The sequence below is a fragment of the Engraulis encrasicolus genome, chromosome 8 (assembly GCF_034702125.1).
Source record: "Engraulis encrasicolus isolate BLACKSEA-1 chromosome 8, IST_EnEncr_1.0, whole genome shotgun sequence".
Classification (NCBI taxonomy): Eukaryota; Metazoa; Chordata; class Actinopteri; order Clupeiformes; family Engraulidae; genus Engraulis; species Engraulis encrasicolus.
In genome coordinates this window covers 15,703,008-15,726,673 of record NC_085864.1, presented here as the reverse complement: position 1 = coordinate 15,726,673, position 23,666 = coordinate 15,703,008, and the positions used below count along the sequence as shown (strand labels likewise).

The window sequence follows — 23,666 nt, the reverse complement described above, 5'->3', positions numbered from 1 at the left end:
ATCTTGCTTTGTTCTGACTCAAACTTTTAAATGTAAAAAAATTAAACAAACAAAATATGCATACTCAACATAAACATAAGGTAGAATAACATCCACATACTGTAATACTGACGTTACTTTTTCCAGTAAATGTCCTTGATCTTGTAAATTCCGTAGCCTACATGGCTTTCATCCATTGGCTGTTCTCGCATAATAAGCCTTTCAGTCGTGTGCTGAGAAGGCTGCTGCGTCCAGCAGCCTTGTACAGCTTCATGATGCTTATTGATATGTCACCTCCACAGTCGCCTTCAAGTAGGCTCTCCACAAGAGCATCTCATATTTTTTTTTTGATTAAACATGGTGCACAGCTGATGGATCAGGTGTGACACTAAAGCGATGGTTCAGAGTAGATTCACCCTAATGCCATTTGAACCGTGACATCCATCCAGTAGTCCACCCAAAGTGTTTTCTGGCTTGGGCGAACATTAGCAGAGTTACCGAGTTATTGTATGGCTATTCCGAATAGCTTGGCTTAAGTGCTATTGGGCATTCACATACATCTCCAAACCTACCTCAGAAAAATAACATGTCATGACTCCAAACTTCTACAGTAGTACAAATATGGTCTCTATTCACCAAACTAAGCATTTGGAAGTTTGGAAATAGTGCTGGAGTTTATTATTATCAACTCAAGCTGAATAGATTCTGTCCTGCTAAAGCTTTGCCATCAGGGGCAGAGGCAGGATCAACATCAGGGACATAGACTGAGTCACCATCAGACAGGTAGGCAGCTTCAGCACCATGGCAGAAAACTACTCCGAACCATCACTTTAAATGCCCCAAGCATGGCCATATCTTGTTCAAGGACAAAACCAATACTTTTCTGTAAAACCTCTGAAGGTTAATAGGGAGCTCCATGACACATGGGTTTTTCAGCACCAGGGGCAGAGGCATCATCAACATCAGAGACAGAGACAGGGTCACCATCAGGGACAGAGGCAGGGTCACCATCAGGAACAGAGGCAGGATCAACATCCGGAGTAGAGGCAGGGTCACCATCAGGAACAGAGGCAGGGTCACCATCAGGGGCAGAGGCAGGGTTACCATCAGGGACAGAGGCAGGGTCACCATCAGGGACAGGGGCAGGATCAACATCAGAGACATAGGCAGAGTCACCATCAGACAAGGAGGCAGCTTCAGCTAAGGCCAAGACCTTTAGGTCTGAATACGTCGAACCGGACCGAACTGTTTGATATACCCACAAAAACTGAAAAGGGACTTGTGCTTCCTATGAGGACTCTTGTGCTTCCTGTGAGGACTCTTTTCAGTGTGTTCTATTTTTATTTTCAAGCAAAATAGTAAAATGGTCCCTGCTGGAAAACATCCCCCTCTATTCTAATGAATCTATTCTCTTAATCCACTTCAATCTCAAATGTAAACTAGACTGCCTGTGCAGTCGCCTTCGACTGCTTAAGGTATGTCCCCGAAACACAACGCTTCCAGTCCCCCATCATTCCTACCACTCCCGTCCACCTTTTCATAAACGTATATGATAAATACAAAATATTAAAGAAATATATTTAATATCTATACATAGATCAATGACGTGCATAGGCTTAAAACCAAATGAATATTTTGAAAATGAAGCAAAAAATGGGGCAAATGGTAACACTGTTTTAATGGTTCACTATTACAGTGAATATACCACATTAGGTACAGTGTAATAACCATTGTAACAATATTTAATACCATGTAATACCAGTGTAACACCATGTACCAATTTTGTACTACATCATGTATTTTTGTGTAAGTGGTATTACATGGTATTGTATATTGTTACACTGGTATTACACTAGTATTACATGGTATTAAATATTGTACATTGGTTATTACACTGTACCTGGTATTGCATATTGTTACACTGGTATTACACTAGTATTACATGGTATTAAATATTGTTACACTGTACCTAAATAATATGGTAGATTCACTGGAATGGTGAACTGTTAAAATAAGGTAGTACCGGGCAAATCAATCCACCCAGTCAGAAGTTATGGGCCAAATAAAAATTCCGCCATTTTGAAACTGTTGACCTCCAAACTCCAATCAGTTCATGAACCTACCCTAGAGCATTAACACACCAAATCTGGGACAAATCCATCCGACTGGTCAGAAGTTATGATCCAAACAAAAATTCGGCCATCTTGAATTCAGCCATCTTGAAAGTGTTGGCCTCCAAACTCAAATAAGTTCATGAACCTACCCTAGAGCATTAACACACCAAATCTGGGAGAAATCCATCCACCCAGTCAGAAGTTATGGGCCAAACAAAAATTCGTCCATCTTGAATTCAGCCATCTTGAAAGTGTTGACCTCCAAACTGGAATCAGTTCATGAACCTGCGCTAGAGCATTCACCCAAAAAATCTGGAACAAATCCAAACATCCGTTCAAAAGTTATCGCGTTAACACGAAAGACCTTACGCGGCGGCGGACGCGGCGGCGGACGCGGCGGCGGACGCGCCCGCGGCGCACGCAAAACCATTACATCCCCGACGCTCCGCGTTTCGGTTTGTCTGTCTGTTTTTCTGTCTGTTTGTCAGCAGCATAACTCAAAAACTAAACATGTTTGGACAAAACTTTGTGGGTTTGTTGATAATGACCCAAGGAAGAAGTGATTAAATTCTGGGGGTGATCCGGATCACAAACCGGAACCAGGACTTTTTTAAAGATACTGTCAGGAGGATAGCTCAAAAACGAATCAAGTGATTTGGACGAAACTTTGTGGAGCTATTAGTAATGACCCAAGGAACAAGTGATTAAATTCTGGTGGTGATCCGGATCACGAACCGGAACCAGGACTTTTCAAAAGATTCTTCACTATCTAGACGCCCCCTAGTGACCAGAAATTGAATTGCGAGAACAGCACTAAAACAAGGCAGAAAGATTTAGGGTGTAACATGGTCAAATGTATCAAGCAGCATCCTTGGCGGAAGTCTGCGCTCTCTGAGTGCTTCTAGTTACATTTTATTTACTGAATAAAATTTAGATAGTTAACAATTTAGTATTATTAGCATGGTTAGCAATACCTGTCAACCAACCTTAGCTAATGTTAACTTAAAACACTTGGCTACACATTTACACATTGTTGCTATTTGACGCTATTGGCTTTTTTATGTTTCAAATGGGCCCAAATGATTACATTACTGGCAGTTATTACGTTATGGGCATCGTTATTACATTATCAAAGTTTTTTTTTAGAGTAAGGCCCATAATGTAATAACCTGCCCATAACGTAATAACTTATTACGTTATGGGCAGAACGTTATTACGTTATGGGTAAGGAATTTTTATTACGTTATGGGCAAGTTATTACGTTATGGGTTTTATTACGCTAAAATTATTACGTTATGGGCAGTTATTACGTTATGGGCAGTTATTACGTTTTGGGTTCTTACACACCTGATTTTTTTTTAATCTTTAAAGTTTGGCTAACAAGTATTTGGGATATTGTTTCTGATTCGTACCTAGCTGGTTTTTAAAATCAGGTGCCATAAAAAAATCTATCTATCTATCTATCTATCTATCTATCTATCTATCTATCTATCTATCTATCTATCTATCTATCTATCTATCTATCTACCAATTGCCATACTCCCAAACCTCCCTATTTCCATCTTCCACATCTTGAGCAATGGCTAAAATGTGAAAAAATGGGAGGATTGTTCTTTTGGTTTATGTTACAGTATTTCTTAATTGGTTTTGTACATTTCTCGCAATTTGCAAAACATAATATTCATTCTCAAAACAGCTTTAACAAATGGCAAAACACCGTGGATAACCTGCACAACCGAGTCTCTTGCTCAAAACCCTTATTTGTCTTTCAAAATCAAGTTTTTTGTGTCAATGAACGTATCAGTGCCAGCAGAATGGTTAGTCATTGTGTCATAGTGTATGGACAAGCCAGTCAAATCAATTTCTCATGTTGTCAGTTGAATAGTACACTCTTGAGGATCTTTGAAGTGAAATGTTGTTTAGATTGGATGGGAAATGTTGTAAATTTGGCTTTATATTACATTGATGAGATAAGACTGAGATAGTTTCATGCATTCAGTGACAAAGTTTTTTGAGTGATATGACAAAAGCAATTGATAATGTACGAAATCACTGAGAATTGTACACAGCCATGTCATGGTGGACGAGAGCATTTGCTATATGCCGAAAACAATGAGAAACTGATTTGACCATGTGCACAGGTAACACCAGGAAGTCACAATTGAACAAAGACTTTTGAGAATCATTATTCTGTTGTGAGAAATGTACAAAACCAATTGAGAAAAACTGTAACACTGTACTCTTTGTTCAACATGTGCAGTGCTTATGGCTTGTGCTTATGCTTGTTTTGTCATATTGTAGATTATAATAAGGCTCCTCTTCTTAAATGTGTCCATCTGATGCACAGTAAAATCTGCAGTGTTAATTCAACACTTGGCGGGTTTTTCTTGATGTGTCTTCAACACTTTTTTTAAACACATAACAAAGGTTGAGTCACACAACGTCCCCATCATCACTATCAGCAAAGCAAAAGCAAAAGCCACATTGTGCATTGCATGCATAAACGCATTCTCGAATTAACATTTCCCATACATATAACAGTCATGTGCCATTCAAGAAATGGAAGTTTCATTGTTTTAGCTCTAAAAAACATACTGTAAAAATATCTAGTCCTGACTTTTAGAAACTACTGTCAGTTATATGAAAGCAACAGAGCACCTATTTGACATTGCTTTTGTTACATACGTTACATGTTTTGGTACCTTTAGAGCCTTTTGCACACAAGATGTTAAATTTGGACAATTTGATTCACTGTTCATACTGGTGTGTTGACTGTTATGGACATGCTCTTTTTGGAGTGAGAGCTGTGTCAAAGCCATCAAGAAAAAACGAACACTTGAGTTGTTGGTTCCGCTCTCTAAGTGTTGAATTACCGGTAGCACTGCAAAATATGCTGTGTGTGCATAGAGAGTACCAAGTTCATCATGTCAACCTCAATTGGCCCCATACCATAGTGTGCAACAGTTGCAACGTTACATAATCGCAGCACCATGGGTTGGCACGCTTTCCCCTGCAAGAACATTTCAGCATACAGCAAAAAACCAAGCACATTCCAATAAAGAGTCACTTTTGTCCAGCAAAAACAACACGCTCAAAGAGAGGGGAAAAAAGAACTTCATAAAGAGTAATTGTAAAATGAGTAAGTGTAACTTCAGAGAGATGCTGGTGTCAACCTATAACTGTGGAATTAAGGACTACAAGAACTGCAATAAGGGTTGCATAATGTAGCCTACCATTATCCTCTGGTTGGCACAGCCGAGTCATTCCAAAGAAAATCAATGATTTAGGCAGCAGTTTATGTCCCGTAAATACAGACACGCGCACACAAAAAAACCTGTTCTTATACCAGGCACAGAAATGCAAGCCTTTGCCCCAAAATAACTTTCAAGGCTTTCATGCAAAGACAAAAGAATATCACATGGTGCCAACGACATGCGAGTTTAGAGTTGCTGGACACTTTTCCAGGAAAACATGGCGATGCTGGCCTGGCCACCACAGCCTTTATAGTCTGCTCTCCCCTATCCTTTACTCCCAGCAGAACATGAACTTACTCGCCCATATAAAGCGACCCAGAATGAATGGGCAGCACTCCCTTTGGCACCGTTCTCAAGAATGCCTCGTCTGGGGCCCAGTCCCCAAGGTAACAGTCAAAAGGGGGTCATTTGTCTGTAGTGGCAGGCAGTCCAACAAGAAGAGTTGGGATGGGGCTGAGGACCATCTGAAGTGCTAGTGTTTGGTTAATGTCAGCACTAGTGTGTGTGTGTGTGTGTGTGTGTGTGTGTGTGTGTGTGCGTGTGCGTGCGTGCGTGCGTACGTGCGTGTGTGTGTGTGTTTGTGCGTGTGTTTGTGCGTGTGTGTGTGTGTGTGTGTGTGTGTGTGTGTGTGTGTGTGTGTGTGTGTGTGTGTGTGTGTGTGTGTGTGTGTGTGTGTGTGTGTGTGTGTGTTCAACTGCTCATGCAGGGGATTGAAAGTTGCACCAGCCACCAGCAAATACTGGTAAAATATTCAAGTGACCAGTTGATTTCAGAAACAAAATGGTTCTGTGTTTTTTGTCTGGATCCCCCCTCCCCCCCTGATTATTTGCCAGTTGCAATAAAGAAATGTCAAGTAAGCCCTTCCATAGTGCTTCTTTCGCAGCATAAGATTGTCTTAAACAAAATGGTAAGGATCACATCGTAGCCTCTGCAGCAGGGGTCGCCGGCGACCCTATTCACGTGCTGAAAATGCTTAACTGCATCATAACAACATTGCTATGACATTACAGAGAGCCATAGTTCTGCGCTAAGGGGTTAAAGTAATCGGTTTCTTAAGACTCTCTGAAATGTCACAGCAATGTTGTTATGATGTAGTTCAGCTTTTTAAGCAAACAGTGAGTCAGTGAACAGTGAGGCAATCCCCACCTGCAACAACCCCCTGACATGGAGCCAAACATGAAAATCATGAAAGCCATTTGTGGGCACAGAATAGTTAGCATAATACGTTCAATTTTGTGCTTAACAATAATGGGAGCTCAAACACAATTATACAAACCTGCCTACACTGAAAATGTTAGAATGGTGATTAAGATGGTGCATTTTGGCAAAATGATGCCCTCCTTTGGCAGCCAGAATTGAACTGCAGTTCATTACTGTAACGTGGCACTGAAAGACTAGAGCTCCTATGATGATGATGACATAGTGGTGTCCATAATGACTTGTATTACCATGACCATTTTTGACTTAAAAATACGCATGTCAGGTCAGAGACGGATTTACGGAATTACTATGACCAGTTCAACATACCGAGCTGCCTGTATGTAAACAACAACAAAAACAACAAGGTAAATATGGCTTTGCTTTCCCATAATCCCTCTAATCTACATAACTATGTCTCAGTCGTACAACAACAGACATCATGCAGTATGTTGCACCATTCTGCGGACGGCCTGCTCTGCTCATTGTCTTTGCCCCTCAGCTAGAGGACCAGTGTGTGTGTGTGTGTGTGTGTGTGTGTGTGTGTGTGTGTGTGTGTGTGTGTGTGTGTGTGTGTGTGTGTGTGTGTGTGTGTGTGTGTGTGTGTGTGTAGGGAGAATGAGAGATAAAGTGTGTGTGTGTGTGTGTGTGTGTGTGTGTGTGTGTGTGTGTGTGTGTGTGTGTGTGTGTGTGTGTGTGTGTGTGTGTGTAGGGAGAATGAGAGATAAAGTGTGTGTGTGTGTGTGTGTGTGTGTGTGTGTGTGTGTGTGTGTGTGTGTGTGTGTGTGTGTGTGTGTGTGTGTGTGTGTGTGTGTGTGTGTGTGTGTGTGTGTGTGTGTGTGTGTGTGTGTGTGTGTGTGTACATGTACTATGTGCGTGCGTGCATGTGTGGGTGCATGCGTCTGTGCGTGTGACGTGTGTGTGTGCGTGCTTTGTTAAGGATGACTTCATTTCATGTGAGCATGTGTGGTCATGGAGATCCTGGATTAATGACCCTGTAGTGGTTGCAAGACACGAGAGGCAACAGATAGATAGAGAGGGAGAGGGAAAAAAAGAGAGAGAGAGAGAGAGAGAGAGAGAGAGAGAGAGAGAGAGAGAGAGAGAGAGAGAGAGAGAGAGAGAGAGAGAGAGAGAGAGAGAGAGAGCAGACCTGACATCACAACCACACATTTATGAACTCCAGCTGTAGACTTGCACTGTACATTAAGTGTTGTGTGTGCTACGTGCTACGTGCTACGTGCTACATGTAATATCCCAAAATGCCACCGCACAACACACGCACAATAACAATAACACTCATCACCTGCAGCTGACACAGGTTGAGTCTGGGTGAGATTTGTTTCACCTTGCTGAGAGAAACATGTGTTCTTCATGTGGCCAAGGACATGCGTGCCTTTACAGTGCGGCGGGCCAAATGTAGAGTGGCCGTGTGCATGCCTCTATATGCCATGAGTACAATATTATGCAATTCAGTTCAACACAGAAAAAATGCACTGTTGATTCAACATGTAGAGAGTATTCTAGTTCCAAATGCACTGTAGATGTTGAACTGACTCTATAGGTCTTGAATTAGCACTGCAAAATGTAGGCCTACACTCTGAAGAATGAGCTGGCAGGGTGAAACAAAAAAAGTCATGTAGCACAACAGTCGCATGCCTCCCCGGCCAGGCCACAGCAAAGTCTCGTTTTTGTATTGGGGCCATTAAAAAGTTCAACACATAAAGAGTGTGCAGTTAACAAGCGGTTCGACGTGCTCCCCTGCAGTGATCACTATGATCTGGTGTTTTAGGAAGGGGAAAAAGGAGATATAATTACAGTGGCTTTGCACAGCCCGAGCTACTCTTCAAACACCCACTCATTATACAATTGCAACAAGCGTGTGTATATCACAGCCTTCATTATTGGTGCCTAAATATACATTTAAGCGCATTCGAAGTGAAAAAAAAATGGAAGCATGAAATTCTGTTCTTTTTTTTCTTTTTTGTTTTTGCTGGGGTTGCATAAAAATGTCACAGTGACTATAGTTCAAGGTCCCCTCTTTTCACGGAGTTAGGGTGCTTAACCCTCTGCCTATCATGGCATGCTAACCCTGCTATTAAATATTGTATCTCGTCGTCGCATATAGGCTCCAAATGTTAAAGATGTACAGTATATATATATAGAGAGAGAGCGCGAGAGATCACCACGTCCCTATCGTAAGTAACTTCTTATAGCATAATTAAAGTGAAAAGGAGGAAGCAGTCTCATACTGAGGCTTTCCCACTGAGTGCAGTTATGGGCAGCCAGCAGCAATGGAGGAGAGCAATGGATTCAGTCTCGCCTCTTTGATGCCAGACCAAACAAGCGAGATGCAACGATATGTGATGAATGGTTTTTTTTTTACTTTTGCATGGTGCATAGTTTTAAATTTGATCTTAATTTAAATGAACTTAAAATGAGTTAATCTTCATCATAACGAAGAGAATGATCTTCATTGTTAGTTAGGAAAATTGAATCATGGACAGAAGTGAAATAATACACGTCTGGCATATAACAGTTCCATATTTACATGAGCGACCTCTGTCCATCCTGTGAACCACCTGAATGAAGATGTGACTTGATCTAAGGTCTTTGAATGACAATCTGAGACACCGTTATTAAAGTCTGCTGCACAGAGAGAGAAAAAAGCACAGAATAAGGGGGAAAGCATTAAAATACATATTTTTAGAAGCAGAATGTAGTTCAAGACAGACATGAACATAACAACAGTGCTTTCCCCGCAGGGTCAAGCCCTGTGTGTCTCTGCACAAGCCTGGACCGGTAATCTGGCATAAAGGACCTTTCCTGGTGGGCCGACAATCCTCAGAGGCCGATGTATTATCTTAGAGACTAGCCCACAGTTTACAGGGGGGCACACAAAAATGCCCTTTTGCCTTTTTGCGGTCCCAGTCCAGCCCTGTGTGTCTGTGAGTGGTAAACACAGTGGTAAGGGATGAGCACCATGCATGCCCTCCATCCATCCTCCACCCTGCTCTTAAAACACCTACAGGAGAGAGTCGCAACTCAGTCCTCCAACGCCACATAGAAACCCACCCACAGGCACAGGCATCATGATGAGACCTAATGTCAGTCATGCGTACTATACTATCTATTCCAATTGCGCACGTCTGTGCCGTGTGTGTGTGTGTGTGTGTGTGTGTGTGTGTGTGTGTGTGTGTGTGTGTGTGTGTGTGTGTGTGTGTGTGTGTGTGTGTGTGTGTGTGTGTGTGTGTGTGTGTGTGTGTGTGTGTGCGCGCGCGTCTGCGCATCTGTGCCGTGTGTGTGTATGTGTGTGTGTGTGTATGTGTGTGTGTGTGTGTGTGTGTGTGTGTGCGCACTCGCCTGCACGATGGGGTGGTTATATGTTCTTTTTTTTCCTTTTTTTAAAGAGTGTAGAATGGGAACACGGGTTTGGAGGGTTCAAGTGAGAGTCAGTCCCAGACACCAGGGTTGCTGTTCGCTCGTGGGGAATGACATGAAATCTTTAATTACTAAAGAGCGTCTCGTCTGGACGTTTTGGCTGCCTGCAGCAGAAAGACCTTTTCACTGCTCCAAGGTGCCGCTCACACGACCAGTGAGGAGGGTGGTGCCCTCTAGAGGACAAACACAGTCCTGACACTATACTGCCATAAATTCACACTCAACCACATGCAATATTCTATCTACTCGGCATTATGTCAATAATGGTGTCCTTTTGAAAACACAGAACAACGACTTCTCCTCGCTAAAAAAAACCCACAGATCGATAAGAAATGAAATACTATGTAAGGGCTGCGAAGCTTGTAGTTCCACCTTTAATCATTTGTGTTACTGTAGGTGAGGTGTTTACATGCAACAAACCCTCAAAAACTGCTTGAGGCCGCCTGATGAGAGCAAAGATGTCGATTACAATCATAGCTGTAGGGCAATGTGTTCTGCAAACTCAATACGCAACAAGAAATGGATGAATTAAATTATTTAAAAAAGAATTGTCTTCAACAAACATATGAATATAGCCTCTGGGTGTTTATTGAGCAACCCTATACACAGAGGTGTCAAAACTAAGTAAAAAAAGAAACACAGTTTCCATCCAACACAAGTAACTTATCTATCTGAGTAAGTAGACCTGTGCACTTGTCTTCTTACGATTAGCTAACTCTGCAGTGGTTGGATCAGGTTTGTGGAGGGTCCATGTTAGGTTTTCAGTGTTTTTCAGTAATAACACAGTCTATCTCTCTCATTAGGTACAATTGAGTAAGTGATGTACAGTAATAGCTATGTAAAGGCATGTGCTAGTGTTGTAATTACACCACACAAGTACTTTTACTTTTACTTTTGACACCTCTGCTTATACATCAGCATATGATAACTACTTCCATGAAGAGACATTTTATGTCTGCAGTCAATTTCGCTGTCAATTCAACACTTAAAGAGTCATCTTCATTGTAATTGGTCCCAGAGTACTCTCCAAGAGTTGAATTAACACTGCATTTTGCATTGTGTGTTGCCTGTGTAGCTGAGGCTTGTGCAAGAGGAAAAGCATCTAAAGATCTTCATTGTTCCCTTCATGTTACATTCTTCAGACCAAGTTAAAGTCAGGATTGTGGTTTGGCCACAGAGTTGTGTTGCATGCATGTTTGGAGTCATTTTCAGGCTCAACAGTATATACCATAATGCCATGTTGTGGCTTGTCTAACTACAGTGATAAGTGAATAGATTAGAAGTGTTAGTGGCTTTAATCAACTTCAATCAAAGGCTTTATGTGTTTAAATTGAAGGCTGGGCAAACCCTACTGTACACTGCATTTACTCTTGGAAACAGGCCTGGTATACTGTGATGACAAGTGGCAAGTGCACTTGTTTTCACTTGAAACTGTAAAGCGTCAAACATGAAAACTCTAAGGGCTTAAAAGACGAGCCTCATCTTACAATGTCCTCATACGGATATGAATCGAGCAGAAGTTTACGGAGGACAATCTGGTTCAACAGTTTCGGCCTTGGTTGTTACTCAAGTGGCTAAGGCACCATGCTGTTGCGTTGGGGATCCAGGTTCCACCCCGGCCCGAGGTCATTTCCAGATCCTCCCCCATCTCTCTCTCCCCCTTACGTCCTGTCACCATCTCATACTGTCCTATCGAGTAAAGGCATATAGAAGCCCCTAAAAAGAGTTTCTCACATGAGAACTCACACCTGCTGACACCTGCTGGCCATGGGCATACACTACAACCTGAGTGTATTTACAAACTGTATTTTACGCTGCTCATCTTTTAATAGAACCTATACGCTGCAGGCCTACAATTCTAATCCCATATGCACATTTTTCATGTAAAAAGGATGCCGCAGAAGCACACAAACAATGACTTTTCAACATGCACACTAAAGCATCACTTACTACACTGTGAAATAATATTGTGAAATAACACTTGTAGGCACACTACTGTTTTTTGACCTTGGGGTCAAGACCTCATGTGGAATCGTCTGGATCTAAAATGGGGTTGCCTGAAATTTCTAGTGGTGGAAAAAGAAAATTGAAGAAAAATATTTTCTAAACAATGCATATTGTGAAAACATTGCATACAATTTTGCGGAGTAAAATGTGTGTGGGGTTGTTGTCAGACATTTGGATGTCAAAATGAGGTCCCAGGCAAAAAAAAAAAAAGGTTCGGAACTGTTGAACTATTTATTTTTTATTTTATTTGACCTTTATTTATCCAGGAAACGTCCCAGTGACTCTTCTACTAACTAACTTGTGACAAATGTCCCAGGCTCGTATCAGAGGTGTCAGTATGGATACTTCATTTAATAGCATAAATAGAATTTTGAATGCTACACAGCAACTGCCAGACCTACAGTTTTGTGAAGGCAGTCTTTTACTAACCTGACTCTCGCGCAGATGGATTGTCATCCATCTGGAATTTTGGTGGTAACCTTGCTGTTCTAGCTCGAACGTGATTGGAGAAATTAGGTAAGAGTGACGTACTACTTCAACCAATCACATCGAAACGGGCCGTGACGTAGTTTTCAGCGACGCGAGATAGAAGCCACAACAGAGCAGTTAGCATGTTGACAGTAGTCCCAGCCCAGCTAGCATGTGTATAGTGGATCATTGTTGGCGTTTGAACGGCAAGCCGCCTGTGGTATGCCACCTGTGTCCGACATCGGACCACTGACGGTTACAAAACACACAAGGCATCGGTGGATTTTGGTTGGCAATCCGACATAGTGCACGAGTACTCTGCAGGGTCCAAACAGCGCATGCTACCTGGACAATCCACCTACGTGAGAGCCAGGTTACATGCTACCAGCCCCTAGCACCAAGGAGGACCGGCTACTCATTTGGTGCCAGCATCGTTTGCATCAGATAAATCACAACAAAGATATGGTAAGTTAGATGTCTTGAAATGGCTATATTTTCTTTTAGTGAACACATCATGGGCATGGGTTTGTCCGTTTCTGACGGGGTGATAAATATTGCAGACAAAATGGACGTCTGCTTGCCTGCACAACCAATGTGACATATATTGATGAATAAAACTTAATCAAGTATGTGTATTTCGCTGAAAATGATTGACCAGCGATAAAATGTTATTCAGACAAAATTGCCAGCCATATGAAAACAAATGCAGCCTCAACAGCATGCAGTTGCTACTAGCATTATTGGTTGTGTTCTGGTCACCGTTAGGCATGCCAATTTACCTATGATAATACAGTAAATCGTTTACAGTCCCATACGTTTTGTATATCCTACCATGAGAGAAATATACACCAGGATTGCATTAACTACTCCCGGTGTGCACGATTAACTTCGGGTCTGATTAACTTGGATGGCATAAAGAGCTGTTCACGTCAGACGAGACAGGATGGGGCGTCTTAAGTTCTATTATACACTTTGGAAACTGCATTACGGTTCGACGAGAGGACCATGCCGTCGCACTTTTGCCGTTGTTATTGTGCGCGATTGTATTCTCAAACACTTCAGCTGTGGTCAATTCAAATAGTCGATTCGTGAGTGTGCTAAGCACTTCGATAAGTTGTAGGTGACCATCCCTAGTTGATCGGACGACCCAAAGTTAATCGTGCTCAACGTCATAAGCTGGGACACACACACACACACACACACACACACACACACACACACACACACACACACAGTGCCATTGTTAATTGATCAATGGTGATGTTTTTTCTCTCTCTCGCTCTCTCCATTATTAGGTGACCCAAGACCCACGGTTATATAAGGTATGTCTGATTTATTACATCCATTGCTAGGTCAAAGGCAATACATTACTGAAGCAAGCAAAGCCGTATTGTTAAGGGGTGTACAACCCATTTGTGTCATCAGGGTTTCATCAGGGTGGGGATGTGAAATGACTGAGAACCTATTATCAAGGTAAATAGGACCCTTGCTGACCTCACCTGTACCTGTGGCCTCGGAAGGTATCCAATGTTACAGGTTTGAATTCTTAGTAAGAGTAACTGAAAAGTATATGTGCTGTCCTGCACCACTATCCACCTAAACCTACATTAATTTCTCAAGAGACTGTACTCCTCATAACATTACAGTTGACAGACGCTTTTGATCAAAGTGATGTACAAGGGCAGTAATGCAACATGTGAGTGGAAAATACTCTGTACACAGAGTAAGTAGCATACCCTGTTGTTAATGAACTTTAAGTCACCTAGAAATATTTTAATATGTGTTGCAATCAATTCCCGTGTTTTTTTTGTTCAAAACCTTGTATGTAGCCACAATTGTCACACATAACCTTCTGAAATGTTTGTCTAATATACTTCTATACTTCCTTTGTCTGTGTCTGACGCCAGGAGGTGTATGAAGAAACGACAGCATAGAGGACCCAGCACATCCCCTCACAGATTCCATGCCTTTCAAAATATTAGAACAAGATTTCAAGGCATTTTCCTTAAAGAACTTGCAACATTTTCAGGAGTGCGTCACCATTTGGGTTTTCATTTTGTACAATACATCACCTAACACCAAGAACGCTACATTTTGTAAGCTATGTTTCTTGCATTGCCAGTAACCAATATTTTAAAAGAAAAAAATGTGTATATATAAATTGATATCTTATGTCATTATTTACACTTTCATTACTGTACATTGAAAACAATTAGACAGTGTTTTCTTTTCACAATAAAATTGTATTTACATATGTTCCAATTACTTGTTACACCATTATTTACACCATTTGTTCAATATTCGGTTCGATATTGTGACAAGATTCCACTTCTTTGTTCCTAATGGATGATGGTTTAGATTCTGAACTAATGCTGTGTTACATGTTCCATTATGTCTATGAATCTGTCATTAGGGAGAGTCAGTCACAAAAAGCCTCGCTCACAACCAGTAGCATGAAGTACCTTAAAACCATAGGTTGTTTTGTAACTGATGTCAAATGTAAGGACTGTTGTTGACTGCTGCCTCATTAGGCTTTGTCCCAAACCCAGAGCAGACAGTCTCGTTAATGAAAGTGGCACATCTGGTATTTAAGTACACATGTTCTGTACAGCTGTCAGCAGACCATGATAACATTTCCAACTCTTCAGTAATGTCTAGATCTTGGTGGAGTAGTGTAGTGTAGATTCTATACACATGTGGTTGTACAGGGCGGCATTTTGAAACAGAGCTCAACACAGAAGACCAAAGAAATGGAATTGTGGTAGGTGCAACACGTATGACCTGGCTGGCTCCAAACTTGTGGTGCGCATGCTCTGTGCCAGCCATTACTGAACTCACTGTCTTGTCTACCTAGAGTGTTCATTTGATGGTTTACAACAGTACAAGTGAGGGAAGAGCCTAATTCAATTTCCACTGTACATGTGTAGCAGCTGGATGACCCGGTCTGTGATGACAATCCCAGCAGACGCTGCCAACTCCATGACTTGCCTACCTGAAAACAACACACAATGTTAAAATAGAATCGGCAAACAAGGCAACTGTAATTCTAAATACTCTATAGGCCTAGTATCTGCATTTTAATTCATACCTATTTAAGGCTAAGACCTGAACAGCAGTAGGCTACTATTACTTAGTTTTAAATTTACTGTTGACCGAAATGGAGACTTGGGGTTGCCAGTAGCTGGTGAGTGACAGGCCTCACCCTGTTTTTATTCCAGTACCCTCTTGTGTAAATTCTGTTTCCACACGAAGTAGGTCTCTTAACCATGCAAAATCTGTGATTACTTTAGTCTTTACCATCGAAACAGGTTAACAACTAGGAAAAAAGTGAAAAGGGGAAGCCCACAGACCTATACCAATATGTATAGGTCTGTGGGGAAGCCATCCTGGTGAGTTTGAAGTCAGAATGTCGTCGTGAAATAAACATTCCCTCTCACATGCTGACGTTTTGGGACATGCTGCATTGGCAGCGATCACGGGGATAGTACATTTAATTTAACACGAACTTTATAGCATAAACAAATTTGTCTGAATGCGACATCTTGGCATACTATTATGATCAACAGCACTCAGTCACCATAGCATGCGAGGTCTGGAAATGAGGCTTGTACAATATTGAATTACCGGCACTATGGGGGCATTCACAGTTGTAGCCTACCATGTCAGTCATTGTTTCACACACATCAAAAACACGTTAGAAACAACCAAGAGGTTTTCACTCACCATTTATATGTGGCATGGACCTCTCGACTAAAATCCCCACTTAAAGTTGGTCTTGTAAACAGTTGAAGACTGAACATCGCTGCGCTCTGCTCATTCTCCTTCAGTGGATCATTGGAAGAAGAGCGAGAACGTTCTTGCCACCAACTAATTCCTTGTTTTGTGTTCCTCTCTCAAAGAATGAATGTTTGGCAGTTTTGATAACACTTGAAATCGCGGAGTTCATACAGTATGCAGGCCGCCGTTGTTGTGCTAGCCACACTGACTGAGGGGTGTGCTAGCAGCACTACCGTGATGTCGCGCAAGATGCTACGTCATACCCGTCAACGCCTCACTCCACGATGATTGACATTGACATTGTCCAATGGTCGGGGCACGTTTATTTTCTACTCGAGGACTTCGGGCTCGACAAGGCTGAACCAGACCCCTGTGCGAGCTCACGAAGTGTAACGAAGATGCACGAAGCACTAAGGGTCTCGCGAGAGCCAGGCAGTCTTTTACATGCACTACAGAAAAAAAAGTATTTGGTCCTTCATGTCTACTTTCTTAAAAGTGTGAAAAAAGCATAAAACAAAAAAAATAGGCCTAAAATATTTCGATATGCATCACTGTATCAGGATACACAGTATGCTTTGGGAAAGCGTCACCATTAATAAATGTTTTTTTCCCCATATGTTGTGTTTGTTTCTTTGATTTTGCTGACTTACTCCATATGATAAACAGCCAGTATAGTTTTAATACACTTATTTTGGTGTGCTATTCACTATTCCAAACAGCATCCTTCCTCACCTGTGTGATAATAAGGAAGGGCTTACAGTGCCCTCCATAATTATTGGCACCCCTGGTTGAGATGTGTTAAAAGCCTTAAAATAAATTCAGTGTTTATTGCAGAAGAATACTGTCACACTGAAAATTTTAGGAAAATGTAGCCTTCAACTCAAATTAATTGTAGGAAAATAAAAAAATCCCTGACTAAAAAATAATTATTTTTCATTAAATCACCTGTTCCACAATTATTGGCACCCTTAACAATTCCCAGGAAATAAATATAATTGAAGCATTTCTGTCATTTCTACAGTAGTTTACAAAGTTTACCAGAGTATGTAGGAACATTTAATTAGTAATTCATCACTTCCTGTTTCCCTGGGGTATAAATATGACGTGACACCGAGGCCATTTCTCTTATCCACTCTTAAACATGGGAAAGAAAAAGGAACACAGCATACAAGTGAGGCAGATGTGCGTCGACCTTCACAGGTCAGGCAGAGGCTACAAGAAGATTGCCACTCAACTGCAGCTGCCCATATCTACTGTGAGAGGAATAATTAAGAAGTTCAAAACAACTGGAACAGTGGTAAACAAGCCTGGACGAGGACCCAAGTTTATTTTGCCACCACGCACAGTGAGGAGGATGGTAAGAGAAATCAAAATATCTCCAAAGCTCACTGTTACAGAATTACAACAAATGGTAGCATCCTGGGGTCACAAAGTCTCCAAATCAACCATCAGGCGCTGTCTACACGCCAACAAGCTGTTTGGGAGGCATGCACGGAGAAAACCTTTCCTCACCCACAATCATAAACGCAAACGTCTGGAGTTCGCCAAGCGGTATTGGGGCTTCAACTGGGACCGTGTGCTTTGGTCAGATGAGACCAAGATTGAGCTTTTTGGCAACAAACACTCTAAGTGGGTCTGGCGTGCCACGAAAGATGCGCATGCTGAAAAGCACCTCATACCCACTGTGAAGTATGGGGGTGGGTCAGTGATGCTGTGGGGCTGTTTCGCTTCCAAAGGCCCTGGGAAGCTTGTTAGGGTGCATGGCATCATGAATGCTTTGAAATACCAGGACATTTTAAATCAAAATCTGTTGCCCTCTGCCCGAAAGCTGAAGATGGGTCGTCACTGGGTCTTTCAGCAAGACAATGACCCTAAACATATGGCCAAATCTACACAGAAATGGTTAACCAGACACAAAATCAAGCTCCTCCCATGGCCATCTCAGTCCCCAGACCTCAACCCCATTGAGAACCTGTGGGGTGAGCTGAAGAGGAGAGTACAGAGGAGAGGACCCAGGTCTCTGGATGATTTAGAGAGATTCTGCAAAGAGGAATGGCTGAAGATCCCTCTTTCTGTCTTTTCCCATTTTGTGAAACATTATAGGAGAAGATTAGGTGCTGTTTTGTTGGCAAAAGGGGGTTGTACAAAATATTAACAACAGGGGTGCTAATAATTGTGACACACATTATTTGATGTCAAATAATTATTTCTTTATGTGGGATTTTTTCCCCACTGAATAAATGCACTTGTATTGAAGGTTGGATTTTTCTCTTTTTTTCCATTAAGGTCCCATATTATTTAGAGAAAAATAATAATAATTGGAAGCTAAAAAACACATCTCAACCAGGGGTGCCAATAATAATGGAGGGCACTGGTACATCAGAAAACAAAGACTTCCCTTCATTCCCTTGTACCTTTCACTTACATACAAATGGAGATTTTTCCTCTGAAACCGATTCTTTCCAAACATCTACACACTGTTTTATAGGCCTGCGTGGTTAACATGAGAGTGTAGAGAGACGCTTTTCAGTGCTCTGAATTAACTTTTTTCATCACCAGTCGAAATGGCTTGCAGAGGTGGAACATAACTAAGTATTTTTACTTCGTTACTGTACTTAAGTATTTTTTTCTGGAATTTGTACTTGAGTAAAAATAAAAATGTAGACCTTTACTTTTACTCAGTTACATTTTTTGACAAATACTTGTACTTTCTACTCCTTACATTTCTAGAAGAAGACTTTGTTACTAGTTACATTTATACTAGGTTTTCCTGTTGTGTTTCGTGGATATTTGAGTAGCCTCAGCTGCTGGCCTGGCAGGGAGGCGGGACCAAGCCCCTCTTCCAAACGGACACCCAGACAGATACTTAAAAAAAAAAAACATTAACAGGACTCCATCCTATTGGATCAAGTAGGCAGACATGGAGAGAGACAGCCATTGCGCGAGTAGGCCTACTTGTACTTTTGTTCTCAAAAAGTACATTTAAAATTCAGTACTTAGGACTTTTGGTTAAGTCCATTTTTGGTATACAACTTTTACTTTCACTTAAGTAATTTTTTCGCAGGGTACTTCTACTTTTACTTAAGTACACAACTTCAGTGCTTCTTCCACCGCTGATGGCTAGTATTTGTAAATCCTACTAGCCACACCCACACACACACAGTAATGGGTCAGAGTGGCTAGAAAATTGGTCTTTTGTACCAGCCAAACTGAAATTTAGAGCCCTGGCTCTTCTGTCTTGCTGTGTTGAGTAATGTCTCTATTGAAGATGTATGTTGTTGTCACAATATTAACTGTAAATGCAATTTTAATAACCTCTGCTTAAATGGTGGTTGATGGAGGACAATAAAAACCTGGATATGATTGCATGATGATTATTCCTATCTTGGTGCTGACATGAGACAAATGAATACAGCAACAATCTTTGATAGTGATTGAAATATGATTTATTTATTAGAATAAAACTTCAAGTAGGGCTGTAACAATATTGTTTCGAACTAAGAAATTGTGATGTGCAGAGCCACGAACCTGTCTTGCGGTGCAAGAAGGCAGAATCATGACTCGTTCTGTTACTCTTCGGTCCAGAAAACAATTTAATGACATGAGGTAATAGTGCTTGGACCGAATCGTGAGTTGGGTGTATTGTTACAGCCCTAACTTTTAGATGAGAAAGTTTTGTAATATGTGTGTGCATGTGTTTGTGTGTTTAAAATATAATGTGTGTGTGTGTGTGTGTGTGTGTGTGTGTGTGTGTGTGTGTGTGTGTGTGTGTGTGTGTGTGTGTGTGTGTGTGTGTGTGTGTGTGTGTGTGTGTGTGTGTGTGTGTGTGTGTGTGTGTGTGTGTGTGTGTGTGTGTGTGTGTGTGTGTGTGTGTGTGTGTGTGTGTGTGCGTATGTGTGTGTGTGTGTGCTTCATCCTCCTCCTCTTAGATACAATACTTTCTCATTATGTGTGTGTATGTCGTATGTGTTATAGGTATATATTTTCGCTAGGTGTGTTTGTAGTATGGTTTATAGTGTGCATGTGTGCATGTATGTGTGTATTCAGATGTCCATTAAGCCTGGTTCTCAGCTTCATCCTCCTCTCCTCCTCCAGCTGACATCTCTCCAGTAACAGCGGCAGTCAATCCCATCTCTGGCTGCTGCAGGCCCTGATGTTCACAGAGTTCTGGAGATGGGCACCGCTCACTGCCGCCCTCGGCCAGCTGCACTCTGTCTTTGTTAAGGTCTGACTGGCTTTGGTCTGTGGTGGGGGGTAGGGGCGTGATGAAAGAAATTAATTTTAACGTAAGCGAACAAGTCTCACAGCATTTTTTTTGTGCTAGGCTGAAGGCCTTCTCTGAACTGAACATGTTCAACTTACCACAGTCCTCTTTGCTCATCTTCCTGAGCAAGCACACTGAATCACCAGATCCTGAATCATCTGCTGTGTCAGCTGTGCAAGAAGAGAGTTTTAGAAAGAGAAGAAAAAATATATATGATTAGTCAATATGAATCTGCATGCAGACCATGTGCAATAGCTAAAAATACATCTAAGGGAACAGAGACAATGGAGATATGTGACGTCTGAGAGAGAGAGAGAGACAATGGAGATATGTGAAGTCTGAGAGAGAGAGAGAGAGAGAGAGAGAGAGAGAGAGAGAGAGAGAGAGAGAGAGAGAGAGAGAGAGAGATTGACATGATGGGCTACTTACTTGACAAACTGGGATGATCAATCACGGCCTCTATCACTGCTGAATGGGGAGCGTCCACTGCTGGAGTAGAGCACTGGCCACCATTTACCATGGACCCATCGGCCTGAGGATTGTCCAAGAAGGTCTCTTTCGGGATGATCCTCTCAGGTCCAGTGTCCAGTCTGAGGCAAGGTTTGGGCTGGCGGAGGGCAGGCTTTCCCTCCATGGGGCTCTCTCTGCCCACATTGACTCGAGCAGCGGGCTGCCGCAGTCCAGGTCTGTCCATGTTGATGCGAGCAGCAGGCTGCCGCAGTCCAGGTCTGTCCATGTTGATTCGAGCAGCGGGCTGCCGCAGTTGAGGTCTGCTCTCAACAGCCATGTGTGTCATATTGGCTGCTTTCAGGTGATCCAGCAAAGCCACTATGTCACCATCAGCACTGGCCACAGAGTTCAGGGTGGCTAATGGATCACGTGGGCTGATTGAGAAGCTTACACCCCCATCCATCTCACCGTGATCCAGAATGGTTTCGTGGGTCACTTTCTCCACCGGCTCCTCAGCCCCAGTAGTCAGGTTGGGGGTAGTTGGTTGCTGTTGGGCCTTTGAGCTTGCATCAGCTGCCTCCTTAGCTACCTCAACCATATCCATAGGCTTTTCCATATCCATAATGACCTCTTTTTTCTTCATATCAATCATCTGGTGTTTCAGCCTCTTGGCCTCCTTCCTCATCTTCTTTTTGCTGGGGTTGGCTACCTTTTTCTTCTTGCCCACTGCCTGGACCCTTGACATGGCCATGTCACCTACTTCGCCCTCCTCAGCAGGAACCGGTGGGCAAAAGCAGCACAACAGTTTCAGGAGCTTCATATTTTGCAGCTGTTCTCTTTGATGTCTGAAATTAGACTGAAAAATTCACTGAACATTCCACTTTGCATGGAGTTGCATGTAAACATTCCGTGAAGTTGTCTTGACGACGATGAATGTGTTCTTTTGAATCTGGGGCAGCAACCAAGAGGAGTAGAATGCCCAGGTCAACTACTTATAATACTTTAGGCCAAATTTATGAAATAATGTGTGTGGGGGATGAAAATAAAAGCAAAGTAGGAAATTAAAAAAAAAATTCAGTTATACATTTCAGCCACTGCTCTACAAGCTAAATAAAATAAGTTTACATTCCCTTTGCTGTAGTGCTTTCATGCTGTATTTGGGATGTACTGTATTGAAGTGAAAGAGTAATAGTGTTTTTTCCTACTTTGCTTTTATTTTCATCCCCCACTCACATGATTTTCATAGATTAAAATTATTATTATTATTATTAGTAGTAGTAGTAGTAAGCTTAGTAGTAGTAGTAGTAGTAATAATAATAATAATAATACATTTTATTTTTGAGCGCCTTTCAAAATACCCAAGGACACTTTACAATCAAAACAAATACATAACAGTAGGGAAAGTATAACAAAGTGAATCTTCAGTGAATTAACAATAGGAGAGTAATTAAAATGCAAAAATAAAATAGAAATAAAAGTACAATGAAAATAAATGTTTTAAAATAAGAAAAAGAAGTAGAAAATAAAATAAAAATGAGGGGAAAAAATAATAATAGTACTACTACTAGTAGTAATAGTAGTATTGTTATTATTATATATAACAATAACAATAACAACAACAACAACAACAACAACAATAATAATAATAATAATAATAATAATAATAATAATAATAATAATAATAATAAACAATTTATTAGTTTACTTGCTCACTCTCTTTCTTTCTTTCTTTCTTTCTTTCTTTCTTTCTTTCTTTCTTTCTTTCTTTCTTTCTTTCGGTCTTTCTTTCTTTCTTTCTTTCTGTCTTTTTTCCATTTGGAAATCATAGCCATGGATTTGAAAGGAAGTCTAATGAGCTCATTTATCAGATGAAAAAAAAAGAAAAAGAAAGGACAAAATATATAATAAATTAGGAAGGTGAGATTATTTTTTATGTATTAGGCCTATCAGAGAAAAATTTTTTTTTAAAAAGGACAGAGCCCCTTCTGGAGCTGCAGGATGTCCCTGGCTTTGCAGATGAAGAGGCAGATGACACAGATGACACATATCCACAAGCTCCAACTGGTCCAGAACTCAGCTGCCCGCATCATTACAAAAACCCCTTCCTGTCACCATATTACCCCTGCACTGCAACATCTCCACTGGCTCCCTGTCAAATATAGAATTCATTTTAAAATACTTCTCCACACCTTCAAGGCTACCCACAATCTTGCCCCCCCTTATCTATCTAATCTTATTCACATTGCTGTTCCCTCCCGCCCCCTCCGTTCCTCTTCCTCCATTCTCCTCTCTGTCCCCTCTGCCCGTCTTAATTCCATGGGGAATAGAGCTTTTAGCTGCTCTGCTCCTCAGCTGTGGAATGCCCTTCCCCCTGACATCCGCAATATTGACTCTCTCCCCCTTTTCAAATCCAGGCTAAAAACCCATCTTTTTCAAATAAACCTTCCTAATTTATTATATATTTTGTCCTTTCTTTTTCAAATAGCCTATTCTTTATGATTCTTAAACTCTGTTTTATTTTATTTTATTTTATTTTCATATTTTAAAAAAATTGTATTCATTTATTTATTTTTGTTTAAAATTCTGTTTATGTGTCTTGTTTTATTTTTGTTTCTGTCTGTACAGCGTCCTTGAGAGTTTTGAAAGGCGCTTTCAAATAAAATGCATTATTATTATTATTATTATTATTATTATTATTATTATTATATGACAATGGTG

At 41.2% G+C, this 23,666-nt stretch overlaps 1 protein-coding gene and 1 long non-coding RNA gene across 2 annotated transcripts; one reads left to right on the top strand and one right to left on the bottom strand.

Moving 5' to 3' along the window:
- The first annotated feature begins 12,816 nt into the window (after positions 1-12,816).
- Positions 12,817-14,703, top strand: LOC134453550 (uncharacterized). The gene is made up of 3 exons (XR_010035648.1): positions 12,817-12,922; positions 13,753-13,779; positions 14,365-14,703. It is a non-coding gene; the product is annotated as an uncharacterized LOC134453550 (long non-coding RNA).
- Positions 14,704-20,118: 5,415 nt separating this feature from the next.
- Positions 20,119-21,923, bottom strand: LOC134453549 (uncharacterized). Its single transcript, XM_063204336.1, has 3 exons — positions 20,928-21,923; positions 20,597-20,668; positions 20,119-20,476 (listed from the first exon to the last, which is right to left on the bottom strand). The coding sequence occupies exons 1-3, from the start codon at positions 21,766-21,768 to the stop codon at positions 20,289-20,291; spliced, it is 1,101 nt and encodes a 366-aa protein (XP_063060406.1). The 5' UTR covers positions 21,769-21,923; the 3' UTR covers positions 20,119-20,288.
- Positions 21,924-23,666: the final 1,743 nt, after the last annotated feature.